A 16,371-nucleotide genomic window follows, 5' to 3' on the forward strand; every position below is an offset into this window, starting at 1 on the left:
TAATTAAGCAAAGGTTTCACAGATCTTGGGCCATAGGCCCAACAAGGGTAGTGGTTGACTAAAGTCATCTTTATGTCTAGGAACTGTAAGGCATGCTGTGAAGGCATTTCGATGGTGAATTTCAGCCCCATCCCTGTTTCTTGAAAGATCTGCAAAACCTTTTCAACACTCTTGTGCTCCTCCTTTTTGGGCACTGCTATTAAGTAATCATCCACGTAACGGGCGACACGAACCGCCTTTCCCTCCAACTTCTTTTCTAGTCTGCAATCAACTTTCCCGAGAAAGATGTCGCTGAGAAAATTGTTAATGACGTCGACATGATCTTTCGCCGGCCCTTTGCGCATGTTCTGTGCTTCTTTATCTTATGTGTTCAGATAACTTGTATATTTTAATAAATTCTTCAGTTGAGAGTCAGCGCTTGTTTGTGTCTCTTCTCTTCATCCCGTGAGTTTGTGTGCTGTTTCTGCCCATAGTATTTGAAATAGGAAGAATATTTAGTGAAGAAAATAGTGGAGCTGAAAGGGCATGATAATCACTGTGCGTTATTATGCGGAGAACCTGTTTTTGAATATGCACTAATGGGCTTACACATAAGTTTTATATGCGAATCCACAAGATTTAATGCAGTAGTTGCAATGACTATGAAGGAAGGCAAAATAGAGAGCAGATGGTGTAGGAAGTGCGAAAAATTGGCGGGCCCTGAGCAGAACACGAATACCATAGGCAGTTCTTCTTTTTATTAACTCAATATGATGGTTGATGTTTAAAAAACAATGAAGTTCTACACCAAGAAATGTGCATTTTTCAGAAGAAAATATTTCATGGTTATTAACATACACTGATAGGGCGTTATCTCGCTTTTTCGACCTGGAACTGAAAATAACAAATTTTGTCTTGTAGGAATTAATAACAACCTTGTTGTTATGGCACCAAATAATGACGCTCTCAAGATCCCCGTTTAGCTGTAAGGTTAGGGCAGGAATGGAGTCGCGAGCACTAAATATGGTGGTGTCGTTTGCGTAAAGCAAGGATTCTGTGTGAGGGGATAAACAGTCTGGCAGGTCAATTATGTAAACGAGAAACCGAAGAGGACTTAATATTTATCCTTGTGGGACCCCTATATTTATCCTTGTGGGACCCCTATATTGGTAGGTGGTTTTGGGACGTTAAACTCCACATACCAATCAATCAATCTATATTGGTAGTTTTGGAGCCTGAGAGTATGCCTGAAATGGATACAACTTGTGTACGATTCAGTAAGTAACTAGAAATGAAATCTCGTGGTGGACCAGTTATACCATAAGAAGAGAGCTTGTTTAAAAGAATAGCATGATCAATAGAATCAAAGGCTTGACTGAAGTCAATGAAGACTGATTCAAGGAAGTTTCCGTCATCAATTGTGTTTCTGATATTTTCAGTAAGAGCAACTAGTGCAGTAAGAGCAACTAGTGGAAAGCCCTTGACGAAACCCGAATTGATGGGGCGACAAGAGCTGAAATTTTTCGAGATATTTTGTAAGGCAGACGAAATATAATTTTTCAACAACCTTACTGAAAAAAGGTATAATAGCGATGGGCCTATAATTGTTTATGAGTTACTTATCACCTTTCTTGTGAACAGGCTCTATCTTGCCTTTTTTTAGTTCGGAAGGAAAGATAGTGTGCTTAAATATTAAGTTAACGATATGGGCGAAAACAGGGGCGATGACATCAACAATGTCCTTCATGTATCTGGCAGATGTGTTGTCAAGTCCAGCGCTAGTTGTTTTCAAACTTAGAATAGTGTTCCGGACTTCAGCTGGACAGATTGAAAAAAGATAAAAACGGTGCATGGACGCCGTTTGTCGTTCAGACATGATTGGCCGGATTTAGCGCTGATACTGGAAAAGTACTGGCTGAAAGCATTAGCAATGGCATCGGAAGTTTGAAAGGTCTTTCCGTCAAGACATATTTCAGTGATACAAGCTGCAAGTTTATTTTTAATTAAGAAGGATTCAAGTATATTCCACTGCGTTCCCGTGTTCTTACCAGCTTGTATTATTAAATTTTCATAGTAATTTCGTTTCGCTTTTTTTAATTCGAGGTTTAATGTATTGCTGTACTTTTTGCAACGTACTTTCAAAGCAATATTACAAGGTTTTTTTTAGATTTTCTGTATAGATTGTCTTTTTTTTTTCGTAAACAGGCGAGAAGTCCCGGTGTTACCCAAGAGTTTCGAGGTGATGCGTGCTTTCTTCGGCACAAAACAGTTGAGGTCGAAGAAGTTATAGCATCAGATATAAGGGTAGAAAATACTGTATAAGCTGTCTCAGGGTCAGTGCAAGAAGTAACGTGGGACCAGTTTATTGCGCCTATTGAATCAGTAAACTTTTTCTTGTCAAAGATTGACTTGGAGAAACAAGTACTTGTAGGAGTAGCCACACGATGAAAGCGAAGTGCTACAAGAAAGTGGTCCATAATAGTGGCACGAATGATAAAAGCCTCAGGAGGGGTCAGAAAATTCGTTAAGGCATGATCAATTAAAGTACCAGAAGTGTTACCCACACAGCGAGTGGGTTCGTTTAAAAAGGAGTCGAGACCATACCCAAGAAAGGTGTTTTTGTAATGACTGGAGCTTGACTCATCCAAAATATAGATGTTGATGCCACCCATGATGACTATATTTTTGTTTTCTTGCATGAGTGAAAGAAGCAAGGCGTCAAGAGCAGAGCAAAAGTTAGCCATGGAAGAGCTGGGTGAACGGTATATGCAACTGAATACTATTTTGCGTGAGTTGCTGTTGAAATCAGGGCTATCACATTCTATCCAAACTGCTTCACAATCGGGTACATCAAGAACCAAGTCTGTTCTACGTTTGTAGCTAACATTGTTAAATATGAATATCGCGGCACCCGCGTGGCACGAGGATGCACGGTGGTTGTACTCTGCGTTGTAGTTCGGAAAGCAAAACAAATTTTTATCTGAGTCGGTAAGCCAAGTCTCTGAAATACAGATTATCGGAAACTGAAAGCGTAAACTGCAGAAAAGGGCGTGAAAATCATCGAAATGGTTGCGGAGGCTGCGCGCATTAAAATAAATTATCAAATTATAGGTCTGAGATGATAAAGAATGAAGGTTATCAGTATCAATGTAAGGCATGGTAACGTCAAGATATGAGATTAGCTTAGTTCGAGAATACACTTAGGTCAGCTTCGTCTCGAATTCGGAATACGCGGCTGTCAGTTGTTTTGCGGGCCTTGATCTGACAATCATCCGTCTATAAATATTGCCATTTTTTTTTCTTTTTTCAGGCAAAGGGCCATCGCGAAAATTTTCTTGTTCTGTTGGGTCAGGTGATCATGTACATATACGGGCCGCACATTATTTCCTGAAAAACCAAGATCGCTCGTCTGCAGCCGTGTTTTCCGTGTCTTGCTTACGAATTGAGCTTTCTTTGATCGGGAACAATAACGTGCTATTAGATTTTTTGTACCCGAGCTCGAAAGTACGCGATGAACTATGTCAACGTCAGAGTTAGAAAGAGGGCATTGAATTTTGTTACGGTTGCTCTTAAGAATGGCTGGGCAACTTTCACCCTGAGTGAATGGAACCCCTTTTGATTTCTACGTTCTTCTTACGGAAATATTGTTCCATCTCAGCAATTCTTTTTTCTAATTCAGAGTTTCGACCATTCAAATTCTTGTTTTCAGCTAGCAAATGATTCTGTTATGCTTTGAGCTTTTCTACTGTTTCACTGAGGGAATTCATACTAATTTTCATTTCGTCGATTTCTTTTTTCAACTTTTCTATTGGCTGGTCATGGTCAGCATTCATCCGAGATTTAACGCGAGAAACAACAGCCTCAACAACCAAACTAGTTTTACCCTGCAGTGCATTTTCTAACACTTCTAAACGTTTTGCAAGTCCCGCGCACGTAGGCATCACGAAGTTGAACAAAACTCCACAGGCAGCAACAATGGCGGCATAAAACAAAATAATGTAGAAAGAAGGTGGGAGTCGCACCTGTAGGCAGAAAGCACTTTAGTAGGTCATTCGTAGCCACACCTGCTGCTGCTAAACTGGCTGGCAGGGAGAACTTGCAGGGCCTTTTATCCAGAAACCCGGTACCACGGGCTGATGATCTGCGCAGGTTATAAGGATGTGCTGCCGAGAGCCACCGGAAATCCTTACGCAGGCGCAGCCTTTGCGGATCCAAGATCAAGGGCACGGTGGTAGAAACCAAACAGCTGTCTTAATCGGTTTGCTGAATCAACCTGTAGGCAGAAAGCACTTTAGTAGGCCATTCGTAGCCGCACCTGCTGTTGCTAAACTGCTCGTCGACCTCGATTTGCCAATAGCCGGTCTTGAGGTCCATCGACGAAAAGTACTTCACGCTGTGGTGTCAATCTAGGGCATTGTCTACACGTGGGAGAGGGTACAAGTCTTTTTTAGCAATTTTGTTCAGGGTGTGGTAATCGACGCAAAAACGTAGGGTTCTGCCTTTCTTCTTCACTAATACCACGGATGAAGCTCGTGGACTTTTGGACGGCTGAATGATATCATCACGTAGTATTTCGTCGACTTGTTTCTTCACAACCTCGCCCTTGCATGTTGAAACTCGGTACGGGCTCTGTCGAACTGATTGAGTTCTGTTATAATGCGATGTTTCGCGATTGAGGTTTGTAGAATTCTCAGCGATGACGAGAAGCAGTCCTTGCATTGCAGGAGCAGGGCCTTGAGCTGGTCTTGCTCGCGCTTCGGTAGGCTCGGGTTGACATGGAAATTTGGCTAGGTACCTCGATACGTCGAAGTGCGTTCGACAGAATCGAAAAGGCCGAAAATATTGCTGGCGTCTACGAATTCCTCAGTGCATGGGACACATTTGTTCCAACTTCGAGGTGCCTATATTCGTGGCTGAAATTTGTCAGCACTACCTTTGTTTTGCCGTCATGCAGCTCAGCTACACCTCTTTCGATGCAAATTTGACAGTCTAAGAGCAGGTGCTGATTGTCTCATTGACGCTTTTGTTTTTGGCTTTGTCGGTGCCGACGGATATGATGACACTGGAGAAAAGCGACGCGGTGACCTGCTCATCTATTACATTAAGTGTGTGGTTCTCCGGCATCGTGTAGCGGGGCAGCTTTTTTTCTTAAATTCATGTGATTGATTCAGAACTCAGGGGGACGACAGTGCCATGGTAACTAAGGAAGTCCCTCCCAAGTAACATGTCCCTGGAACACTGTTGTTGCATAACAAAGCTCGCAGGATAAGTCCTGTTGTTGATTGACTCTGCCCGTGCAAACTCCGACTGGTGTTATCAGGTGGCCTCCAGCAGTCCGGATTTCATGTCCATTCCAAGCAGTCCTTACTTACTAAACCATTACCAAGGGCATGTCAGTTCTCTTTCTTCTACATGCAGCTCAAAACTTGCAGCTCACTCCTCAAATGAAAAGGTCACTCAAAACGAGCACACGCAGAACGATCGCGAACCAACTGTCACAGCTTGATACATAAAGAGTGCGGCTCAAACACAAAGAATGACGGACGAAATGAGCGCCCAGGAATACACAGGATTAGCGCGAACTTACATATATTATCTAGAGTGTCCCATAACCATGATATGATAATGAGACTCTCTAGTGTGCCCCGCCGCGATGGTCTAGTGGCTAAGGTAGTCGGCTGCTGACCCGCAGGTCGCGGGTTCAAATCTTGGCTGTGGCGGCTGCATTTCCGATGGAGGCGGAAATGTTGTAGGCCTGTGTGCTCAGATTTGGGTGCACGTTAAAGAACCCCAGGTGGTCTAAATTTCTGGAGCCCTCCACTACTGCGTCTCTCATAATCATATGGTGGTTTTGGGACGTTAAACCCCACATATCAATCAAATCAAGACTCTCTAGTGAAGGGCTGCGGAAATTTCAACCACCTGGTGTTTTTTAAGCTGTTCCTGAATAGAAGTACACGTGCGAGCACGAACTCACAACCACCGCAGTCACTCTTCTGTATCGGAGCAGCGCTTCATTTGCAAAGGCGGCCGCTGCAGTGAGAGAAGTGACCTTTGTGCTCTTGACAACTTCAATGCCAGCACAAGACGGGCAAGCTGCCCCAATTACGAGATAAGTACTCGCACATCGCAACGCACGGAGCTGTGACCTTTAAAGCGCCACCTTATGCCTGTCGCGCCATCTCACTAGTCATAATGAAAACACGCTGAAACCTCTGATTTGTGAGCACTGCCGACAGTGAAGTTTTATTTCCTTTCATACAAAGGAGGAAGCCGGGGCTAAAGGCTGGGGTGCCTGACAAAGGCCTCGGCTCCATTGTACAGTCTGGCAACACTTAACAAAACGACACTTGCAAGCACAACAAAATAAACCGTTCTTAAGGATATAGCAGTGAAAATGTTGTTATACCTAACAGAAACCAGAGTCAAGTAAATATTTCTTTGTTTCCTTTTTAAATATTTTCATTGAAACATCAGAATTAACATTTGTAGACATTTTATTCATAGCCAGAATCACCTGATAAGTTAATATTTGTTTGCCATAGTTAGTATGCGTCTTTGGTACCCACAGGCTTTGTTTTTTAAAATATGCATCATTTGTCAAAGTATTGTTTTGAGTATGTAATTGATTGACTTTAATATGCTGCAACAGTCGAAAAAAGTAGACTTGGTTCACTTTCAGCAAGTGAGGCGTATCCCAATAGATCGCAGTTAGTGCTCGCGTACAGTTGGGGGCCGAGTCGTTTTGCACCACGCACTGCTTATAGGTTCAGTTCCAAATGAACATTTACTTGTAAGTTATAGGGTTCTTCAAAGTGAAGGCTTGTTCATTGTCCGGCATTGACGTTGTGTACCGTAGCTGGGCTTCGCCGATGCGCTTCGCCGATGGCTTCACCTGCGCTTCGCCGATGACATTGCATTGCTGAGTGACTCAGGGGACGAATTGCAACTCATGATTACGGAGTTAGGCAAGGAGAGCAGAAAGGTGGGTCTTAAAGTTAATCTGCAGAAAACGAAAGTAATGTACAACAACCTCGGAAAAGAGCAGTGCTTCGAGATAGGTAATAGTGCGCTTCAAGTTGTAAAAGACTATGTTTACTCAGGGCAGGTAATAGCCGCAGAGCCAAACCACGAGATTGAAGTAACTAGAAGAATAAGAATGGGGTGGAGCACATTCGGCAAGCACTCTCAAATTATGACAGGTAGATTGCCACTATCCCTCAAGAGGAAAGTATGTAACAGCTGTATCTTGCCGGTACTTAACTACGGAGCAGAAACCTGGAGACTTACAAAGAGGGTTCAGCTTAAATTGAGGACGACGCAGCGAGCAATGGAAAGAAAAATGGTAGGTGTAACCTTAAGAGACAAGGAAATAGCAGAGTGGATTAGGGGACAAACGGGAGTTGAGGACATCATAGTTGAAATAAAGAAGAGGAAATGGACATGGGCTGGGCATGTAGCGTGTAGACAGGATAACCGCTGGTCATTAAGGGTAACTAACTGGATTCCCAGTGAAAGGAAGCGGGTCAGGGGGAGACAGAAGGTTAGGTGGGCAGATGAGATTAAGAAGTTTGTGGGTATAAATTGGCAGCGGCAAGCACAGGACTGGGTTAACTGGCGGAACATGGGAGAGGCCTTTGTCCTGCAGTGGACGTAGTCAGGCTGATGATAATGATGAAGAAAATAGAAGTGATGTTTATGGCTGATGACGCGGCGACTGCCTTCTACAGACAGCTGTCCAGTGCCCTGGAAGAATTGAAGAACCGCTCTAAAAACCCTCATGTTGCAGGGGAAAAAAACAGCAGGTTTTGCTGGGAATTTGAAAGAAATTTATGTAGCGCGAGGCGAAAAAACGAACACAGGAAAGAATAGACTGAGAGGACAGAGCGCTACTAGCAACAACATGCTTATTTTCGACCTCCAAGCCTCTTATAAGCCATAATCGTCAGGCGAGCAAGCAGATAAGCACGTGTATTCAGATAAATGCACGACAATGTCATTCATCTACCTTCAAGAAAAGAACTATAAATAGGACAACAAAAAACCTCGCAGATAAAATCACGTATCACTGCGTACGCAGGAACGCCAGTTCCTTGGGTGACAAGGCAATTGAAGGCTTGCTAATACATAGATGTCCAAAAGCATCAATAAGTTCGGCTTCTATGATCAACCGAGTCATCTCATCCTTATGCCGACCAACAATGATTGTACTCTCGAACAAAGACCGGCACCCACACGCGTGAATGTGAAGAGCGAGAAAACCTTCTGGCGGCAGTTTATCCGCCTTGTAATCGTGTTCTCTCAATCGCTCATTCACACACCTACTGGTTTGGTCGACATATTTTTTTCCACATGTGAACAGAATAAGATAAATGACGAACGAAATGCACTCCACAAACTTGTGTGTATGCATGCCTTTTTGTGCACAACACCCTTTCCCCACGTGACGGATTCATCAGCACGCACAATTTCCCAAGTTTATCACGTACTGAAAATAGCACCCTAATATTGTCCCAAAGTGCCACTTTCTTAAGGTTATGTGACAGCTGGTGAACATATGGAATTATTGCCGTGCGTCTTGATTTTGCGGGTGAATCGGCAAGACATTAGATTTGCTTGACCTTGCACGAATCCTTTTCAACTCTTTTTCCGCAACTGAAACTAAAACATGATCCGGATAGCCCGATCCTTGCAAACGTGTGATTTGAATATGGAAGCTCTGCTTCATAAGGTGCGCACATGACTTGTTCAGTGCGTTTTTGAGGCTAGTCGTGGCGATGGCTCTCTTGGTTAGTTTGGAATGACCGGAAGGAAATGGGAGTTAAGCTTTCTGAGCACGCGGATCATAGCACCAGCATATCTGGTTGTCAGAACACTGAACACTTATATTTAAAAACCTTATTCGTTCGTCGCTAGGAATCTGCAACCACGAAATGGAATCTGGCAACCACGAAATCGAAACCAAAACACCACAATTTGCCTTTTAAACTCTGGCACACCAACATACTTTTCACCAAGCTCAGGCAAGTTTAGTTGCCTCGATCTAGCATTCTGTTCACCATCTGTTTTTAATGATTTCAAGTGGGAAGTTCTCGGCTCTTCATATGGCAGTGATCACCTACCTGCAATCGTCAAGCTGCCAACCTCACTACCCAACATCACCTCTAAACCATGCCGCTGGTTAAACCATCTTCCGGACTGGCCACTGTTTTCAGAATGCAAAACTCAAGGACGCCATCACGCCAGATATGACCATCGATGACATAAACGACAAAATCACAGATATAATTACAGCCACAGAAAAAAACACTACCACGATAGTCAAATCATGTCGAAATAAACGAATTGCCTGCTGGACAAAGGAATCCACCGAAGCAAAGAAACTGCAAAACAAAGCTTGGGGTGTCCTGAGGAGGTACCCTACATAAAGTAACCTCGTGAACTTCAAGCAGGTTGAAGCGAAGGCGCGATATATCCGTAGACAGGCTGAAAAAACATCATGGCCCAATTACATATCTTCCATAAATAGCACTGTCTCGTCTAAGCGATTGTGGGGCCAGTTGAGGAAATTCAGAGGAGACTGCTCAGCCTACACAATACCCATTCTCACAAGCCCAGACATCCAGACAACAACACAAGAACAAGCCGACGTATTAGGGGAACATTTCTACAACATTTCCAGTTCAGCCAACTACACTGATACTTTCTTCAAACACAAAGAAGTTTAACTGCAGGGAAGCAGAAACTACCGCTCACAGGTGCTTTACACGAAGCTTACAACCAACGTCTAACACTATAGGAACTAAACATGGTACTCTCACATGGTAAAAAAACGGCAGTAGGCCCCGACAACATACACTACTCTATGCTGGCACACCTGCCCGAATCATCTACAAAGGTTTTATTTACATATTTCAACATGGTATGGCAATCTGGATCTATGCCAGAACCTGGAAATGATGTAATTTTGATGCATTTTTTTATTTCCTAATTTCTTGAAGTTTTGAAAATCGACGTCAAATTGTTTTTTCATGTTTGTGCTCTGCGGATTTGTAATTGCCAAGTGAAAAGGAGTAGGAGCCTCGTCAAGCTGCTAAAATAGCAGCTTTTTGCTCTTATCCTTGCGTTTTCTTTTTGGCAACTCTGTTAAGAAAATGCTCAATAAAACTGAAACTGAAATGGAAAACTGCCATAATAGTCTCATTTCTGAAAGCTGGAAAACCCCCAACGTCCCCTAGTAGCTACAGACCGAACGCTTTTACCAGCTACCTGGCAAAGACTTACCAAAGTATCATGAATTGGAGACTGTCATTTCTTCTCTACTCCAGAAATTTGATAGACAATCATCAGTGCGGATATAAAGAAGGTTCCTCAACCACTGACCATCTTGTTCCTCTGGAGCATGAAATACGAGAGGCGTTTCATCACAAGCAGCATTGGCTTGCGTTTTTTTTTTTTTCAACCTAGAAAAGGCCTACGATACCACGTGGCGACACGAAATTCTGCAAAGCCTCGCTAATCTATCCATTCGAAGCAAAATGCTAAAATGTTTGTCCGATTTCATGACTAACAGAACATTACAGGTGCGGTTAGGCACTGTACTTTCATGTACATTTATCCAGGAAAACGGCGCACCTCAAGGCTGCGTCCTTAGCACTACTGTTTTCATAGTAAAAATGAATTCAATTAGTATGATCATACCACCCACAATCATGCACTCTTTATATATTGACAATCTTCAAATTGCTTCTCGTGCTTCTAACCTATCAACATGTGAGGGGCAACTTCAAGTTACCGTGAACAAACAAATCCATTGGGCTGACAGAAACGGCTTCCGATTTTCTACACAAAAGACGGTTGCTGTGGTATCAACATTAAAAAGAGGATTATTTCCAGACCCAGAGCTTAAATTAAACAACATGTCGATGATAAAGTATGAACGAAAACTTCTAGGTGTTACATTTGACAGTTAACTAAACTTTCTTGCTGATATTAATGCACTCAAAATTAAGGCCAATAAAGTGCTTAATATTTTAAAGGTTTTATCCTATAAGCATTGGGGTTCTGATCGATTCTTCCTATTGACAGTTTATTGTTCTCTTGTGCGTAGCCTTTTAGACTATGAGTGCATTGTTTACGACTCGGCCAGAGAATCCTACATTCGCCGTCTAGACCCCGTACACAATCTCAGTCTGCGTTTATCAAATGGTGCGTATAAAACATCCCCAGTCCAGAGTTTGTACATAGATTGTAATGAACTTCCGTTATGCCGGCGCCCCATATTTTTAACCCTCTCTTATCTTTTAAGGATTAGGTCACAGTCTCAACATATATGCCACGGCATCATCATGCAATGCCACTCATGCTTACACTACTCAAACAGGCCACACCTCATCAAACCATTGATTTTACGCTTCGAAGAGCATTGCTGCACCTACAATATTTGTAATGATGCACTGATGGTTGCCATCAAACCACCGAGACTGCCGTCATGGGCTGACCTGGCGCAACTGTGCGAATTTTCTCTGACCCGATTTAAGAAAAACGACACCGCACCACAACACTTAATTCATGAGTTCCGCGCAATCCAGGACAAATGCAAAGGTTATACCAAAATTTACACAGATGGCTCGAAAACAAAACACCATGTTGGCATTGGGATTGTGACAGAAGAAAGTGCTGTCAGTGTTAGACTACCAGAGTGCATGTCCGTTTTCAGCGCTGAAATGTACGCTTTACGAGAAGCAGTAAAAAAAATTATCACTGAGGAATAGACAAGCAGTCATATACACTGACTCGTTAAGTTCAATAAAAGGGCTCCATTAAAAATCTGAGTGGAAACCTTTACTAGGTGATATCCTACATATGATTGTAACAAATAATTAGAATATGGCTGTCCATTTCTGTTGGGTTCCAAGCCACATAGAGATACCAGGCAACGAAAAAGCAGATAAATGTGCGTCTTTAGCAGCACAGACATCAGTTAAACAAACAAAGATTCCCCTTAAAGATAGCCTACATACTATTCGTGTAGGATTATCATCAAAATGGCAGCAACAATGGGACTTCTGCACGACTAATAAACTGAATTTGGTGAGGCCCACAGTGGGCGAATGAAAGTCAAGTGCTCACCAAGAACGGTTCATTGAGGTCATCCTGTGCCGACTCTACATTGGGCATATTCACCTCACTCACAACTTTTTGCTTAGGAGAGAAGATTTGCCGGAATGTGAAAAATGTCAACAGCCATTAACGGTTTTACATATTCTAATCACGTGTCCATACATTGAAACAGAAAGACGAAAGAATTTTAGAGCACTATACAAACACCACACACCGATGCACCGGAATCACATTTTAGGAGATGATTCACTTGTTCCACTGTCTAACGTTATCAATTTCCTAAAAGAAAGTGGATTCCTCCATAAGCTTTAGAATTAAAATGTATATACTGGTTATCACTAGGTACCATGTGTTTGGCGCAGCTTAGCCTTAGTCGCTCTTGGGATAATAAACCCAACATAAATAACTAACTTTTTGTGCTATTTGCTGCTATCAAATTAAGCTCTGAACTGTAGCAGACGATCTTATTCCAATGGCGTTTAGGAGCTTGTCTTACAGATGCATAGTGGGCACATTGTGATCGGTAAAATGAAGAAATATGCAAAGCCACAGTTATTCTTGCAGTAGTAATATTACATTAATGGTTTAGTAGGGCCTGTGTTATGTACACGGACGTTCTTTCCTTGCAGCACAGCTGGCATTCCAGCGAACAATTGTGAAGGCATAATTTTGCGATGGGCAGTGCGACCCGGACGGAGGACTAAAAGGAATGCACACAGACAGGCACTGACTGACAGCTGGTTTTATTTGATCAGAATCATTTTTTCACCCACCTGATGTTTATTACTTTGCACATGTGAACAAGCCACTTGTGTGAAGAAATAAAACCAGTTGTCAGTCAGTGCTGCAGGGGGTTCGTCCTGTGCACGGCTGATGCAGAAGCCTAGCTAATGTTCCAGCCGCACACAATCGTACCGTGCACGATTAACGTCAAATCCGTAGCTTGAGTCATTGCAGCTACAAAGGTTCAGGCGATTAAGGCGACAGAGTAAGTCAACAAACAACACTTTATTACAACACTTTATTGCTTTGCGGTAGCAATAGTGCGCTAAATGTCTTGTACAGACTACAGATAACACAAGTGTTGACGCTCACACCTCAGTTCTTGTCGTCTTTGGCTCGCAGGGAGTTCCGGGTTTGTCCTTCTTCTTTCCGGGCTGGTGTCAGAGAGCCTCCAGCTGTCGGCACGCTGGTTTTCTCCACCATCCCGGTTTCCCTTCTCTGACAAGAATGGGTTACCTCGCTGAGGGAATGGAAACCCATTCCATGCGCCGGGAAAAAGGGATTGTGAACGCCGGGTGCAGGAGTGGTCCATGCCATCGCAAGAGGCTTTATTGACTTGTGTCTCAAAGAGACAGTCGTGTCCTCGCAACTAGGCTGTCCCGCTGTTGTAAAAGGGAAAGGGTGGCTGTGCGCACGTGCTCCCCCACAGTGCTTGTCCGTGTACGTTCCTTTTAGTCTGGGTCATGCTGCTCACTTAAAAATTGTGTTTAATTACCAACTCGCACAGCTTGCCGTTCTGATTGCGAGTGGAGCGCAATCTGCTCTTGAAGGTGAAGCTCCCCCAAATTTTTGTACATATTATGGTCCACAGATGTTCTCGGTTAATATCACTTATTTTTGTACTGAATGCCCAGAAACACGGATGGTCACTGTTGTGTGCAGTTTCGTTATTGATTTGTGTTCTTCCTCCATCATAGAGCCCATCAGCTGTTCTATATAAATGAGTTGTGCAAGTTCGATAAACTGGCCTTTAGAAAGTTGGGGAATAGGACTCCCTTTTTCTTGGCAGTAATTGGGACACACAAAAAAAAACCGCATTGGCAACACACAGTGTTGCCAACAAAGAGGGTTGGCGCATGCACTTCCTTCTGCTTCAATCACTAGGACTTCATTCTTGTAAACAGCATGAAAGTTGTTTGGTGGGTTTCTGCCAATGATGTGGGGAAGTAGCTTACTCGTGACTCTGTAAAGAGACGTCTTGTGACAAGTATAGTGAAAGCTTTTTTTGTGTATTAAAATCGTTTTGCTTTTTTTTAGTAAGAAAATGTGGTTAAAAAATCTCAGAATGAAGGTGGTTAATCACAGCTGCACTCCTGTGAAAGCATTACGTTGAGCGAAGTGAGGAGGGCTACTGGCATTGCTTCTCACGTTGCTGGTGGAGGGAGTTTTTTAGTGGCTTCTTCAATAGAAAAGTTCTGCTCAAAAAATATTCAATCATTTTTAAAGTAACCACTGCAGTTTCATTGAACATTTAGGGGGTCTTATTGTGAGATATTAGGTCAAGAAAAACTCCTGTGCCTGCTGGCTGTCCTATAAGGATTTGCAGACAGCAAGGAGTCTTTGTGACTTTTCTGGCTGCCACTTACAGGAGTGGGTTGAGGAAGGCAAGATTATCATATGCTAATACAGTCATAAGGTGAAGAATGATCTGTCTCAGTACATGTGGAACGTAAGCAGCAAGCATGTGAAGCATGGCCGTACAGAAGAGAGTAAGGACATAGGCTTGAAACCAAGCTTAGTGAGGCCAGTTCTAGTTGTGCAGTGCTCGACGTAATCAAGAAGCTGCTGTCAATAACCAGACAGGTGAATGAATGGGGGCCGATGTGGTTCAGTGCGAAAGCACTCGAGGCAAGGGAGGCACTGGTGTTGTATTGTCCTTGACGTGGTGCATGTACTCCAGCGCTTCCTGGAGGAGAGCTCCCGCCTCAAGCTGGTCAACAAGAGTGACTATGCAGTGGGTGTGCGGGCCATGTTAGGCGACCGCTCCTCAGAGCCTATTTATCGTGCCGGACAAGGGCCTCTCAACCTGGTCACATACACCAGCAGAGAACGGTGAGTTCGTTTTTCAGATCGCCCACACAACTGTGCTGGATGTACGATAGCTCTAGACCTTTTTTTAATGCTCGAGCGCTCGGGGGAAAAGTGTGTACACCTGTGAGAGGTTTGTGTGGGCCCAGGTGCTAAACCTACATGGATGGATGGATCTATATGGCTGTACAATTTAGATCGGGCGGTAGCTAACACCACCAAGCCGTAATACTTAGTGAACCAAAAGCTATATTTATTTTTTTCTTTAAATAGTGAGGTTGAGGACTCGTACTTTGCAGTGAAGGGTTTAGTTTTTACTCGTGCCTTGACTTTAGCCACTAATCAGATAACCTCCTTCTTGTTAATTCTACCTGCTTAAAGTCTATTTTGTCCTCCTTGTCCCTAAACCCCAGTGCTTTGAAAACCTCTGCACCATCATTTTGAACTATAAGGTGAAGCCCTTTACAGAACATTATTAAGTGTTCGGCAGTTTCCTCTTCCTCTGCACACGCACTGAATACTGTGTCTACCCCTTCGTATTTGGCTCAATATGTCAGTTCGCAATACACCCGTTCTGACCTCAAACAGTCGAGAACTAGCCCGAGTATTATCATAGATCCTTTCCTTGGCAATTTCCTGCTTAAAAGTTCGATAGCTCTCTAGTGCGGACTTCTTAATCATGCGAATTCTCCACATATCGGTCTCAGCTTCTTTCACCTTCTTCTTAACCGATAATTCTTTTTGGTTTGGCTTCCTGCTGTATTCCAAGTATTTACCAGTAAATTTTCTGGTTCGCTTCCTCCATCTTGTATCGACACTCTTCATATACAAGTAGCTTAATACCTTCCTAGCCCAACACTCCTTCCCCAGTTTTCTCAATCGCTTCTCAAATTTTATCTTGCTGCTAGCTTGCCTGCCCTCAAATCATGTCCATCCCATATAACCTTGTACTCCCTGATTTGGTGTATTCCCATGAGCTCCTAAGGCAAGCCTACCTATTCCACGTTGCTTAATGTCTAATCTTGCTTGAACTTCTGATCTCATGCACAAGACCGCATTGCCGAACGTCAGACCAGGAACCATGACCCCTTTCTATATTCCTCTCACAACATCATACCTATTGTAGTTCCATTGTGCCCTGTTTTTCATCATCACTGCATTTTTGTTACCTTTAGTCGTCACGTATATTTCGTGTTCTCTTAGGTACTCAGCCCCATTGCTTATCCATACACCCTGACATTTTTATTTATCTGCTATCTTTAGCGTGACCTCCTGTATTCTAAGCTCACTTCCTTCATTATCATTAAAAATCATGACTGCTGATTTTTCCTTACTGAATCTGAAATCTAACCTATCTCCCTCAATACCGCAGATATCTATCAATATCTGTAAATCTTCCTTGTTGTCGGCCATTAGCACTATATCACCTGCGTACATCAATGCTGGTAGTGCCAGTTC

General features: G+C 43.1%; 1 protein-coding gene across 9 annotated transcripts in view; it reads left to right on the forward strand.

Moving 5' to 3' along the window:
- Nucleotides 1-16,371, forward strand: part of mio (GATOR complex protein mio) — a 768,187-nt gene that overhangs the window by 407,808 nt on the left and 344,008 nt on the right. For all 9 annotated transcript variants that reach the window (XM_075896295.1, XM_075895366.1, XM_075865082.1 and 6 more), the window contains one exon: nt 14,780-14,937. In XM_075896295.1, the coding sequence (XP_075752410.1) occupies nt 14,780-14,937 (158 nt within the window). The remainder of the gene's footprint in view (nt 1-14,779; nt 14,938-16,371) is intronic.

Source organism: Rhipicephalus microplus, chromosome 1, assembly GCF_043290135.1.
Source record: "Rhipicephalus microplus isolate Deutch F79 chromosome 1, USDA_Rmic, whole genome shotgun sequence".
Classification (NCBI taxonomy): Eukaryota; Metazoa; Arthropoda; class Arachnida; order Ixodida; family Ixodidae; genus Rhipicephalus; species Rhipicephalus microplus.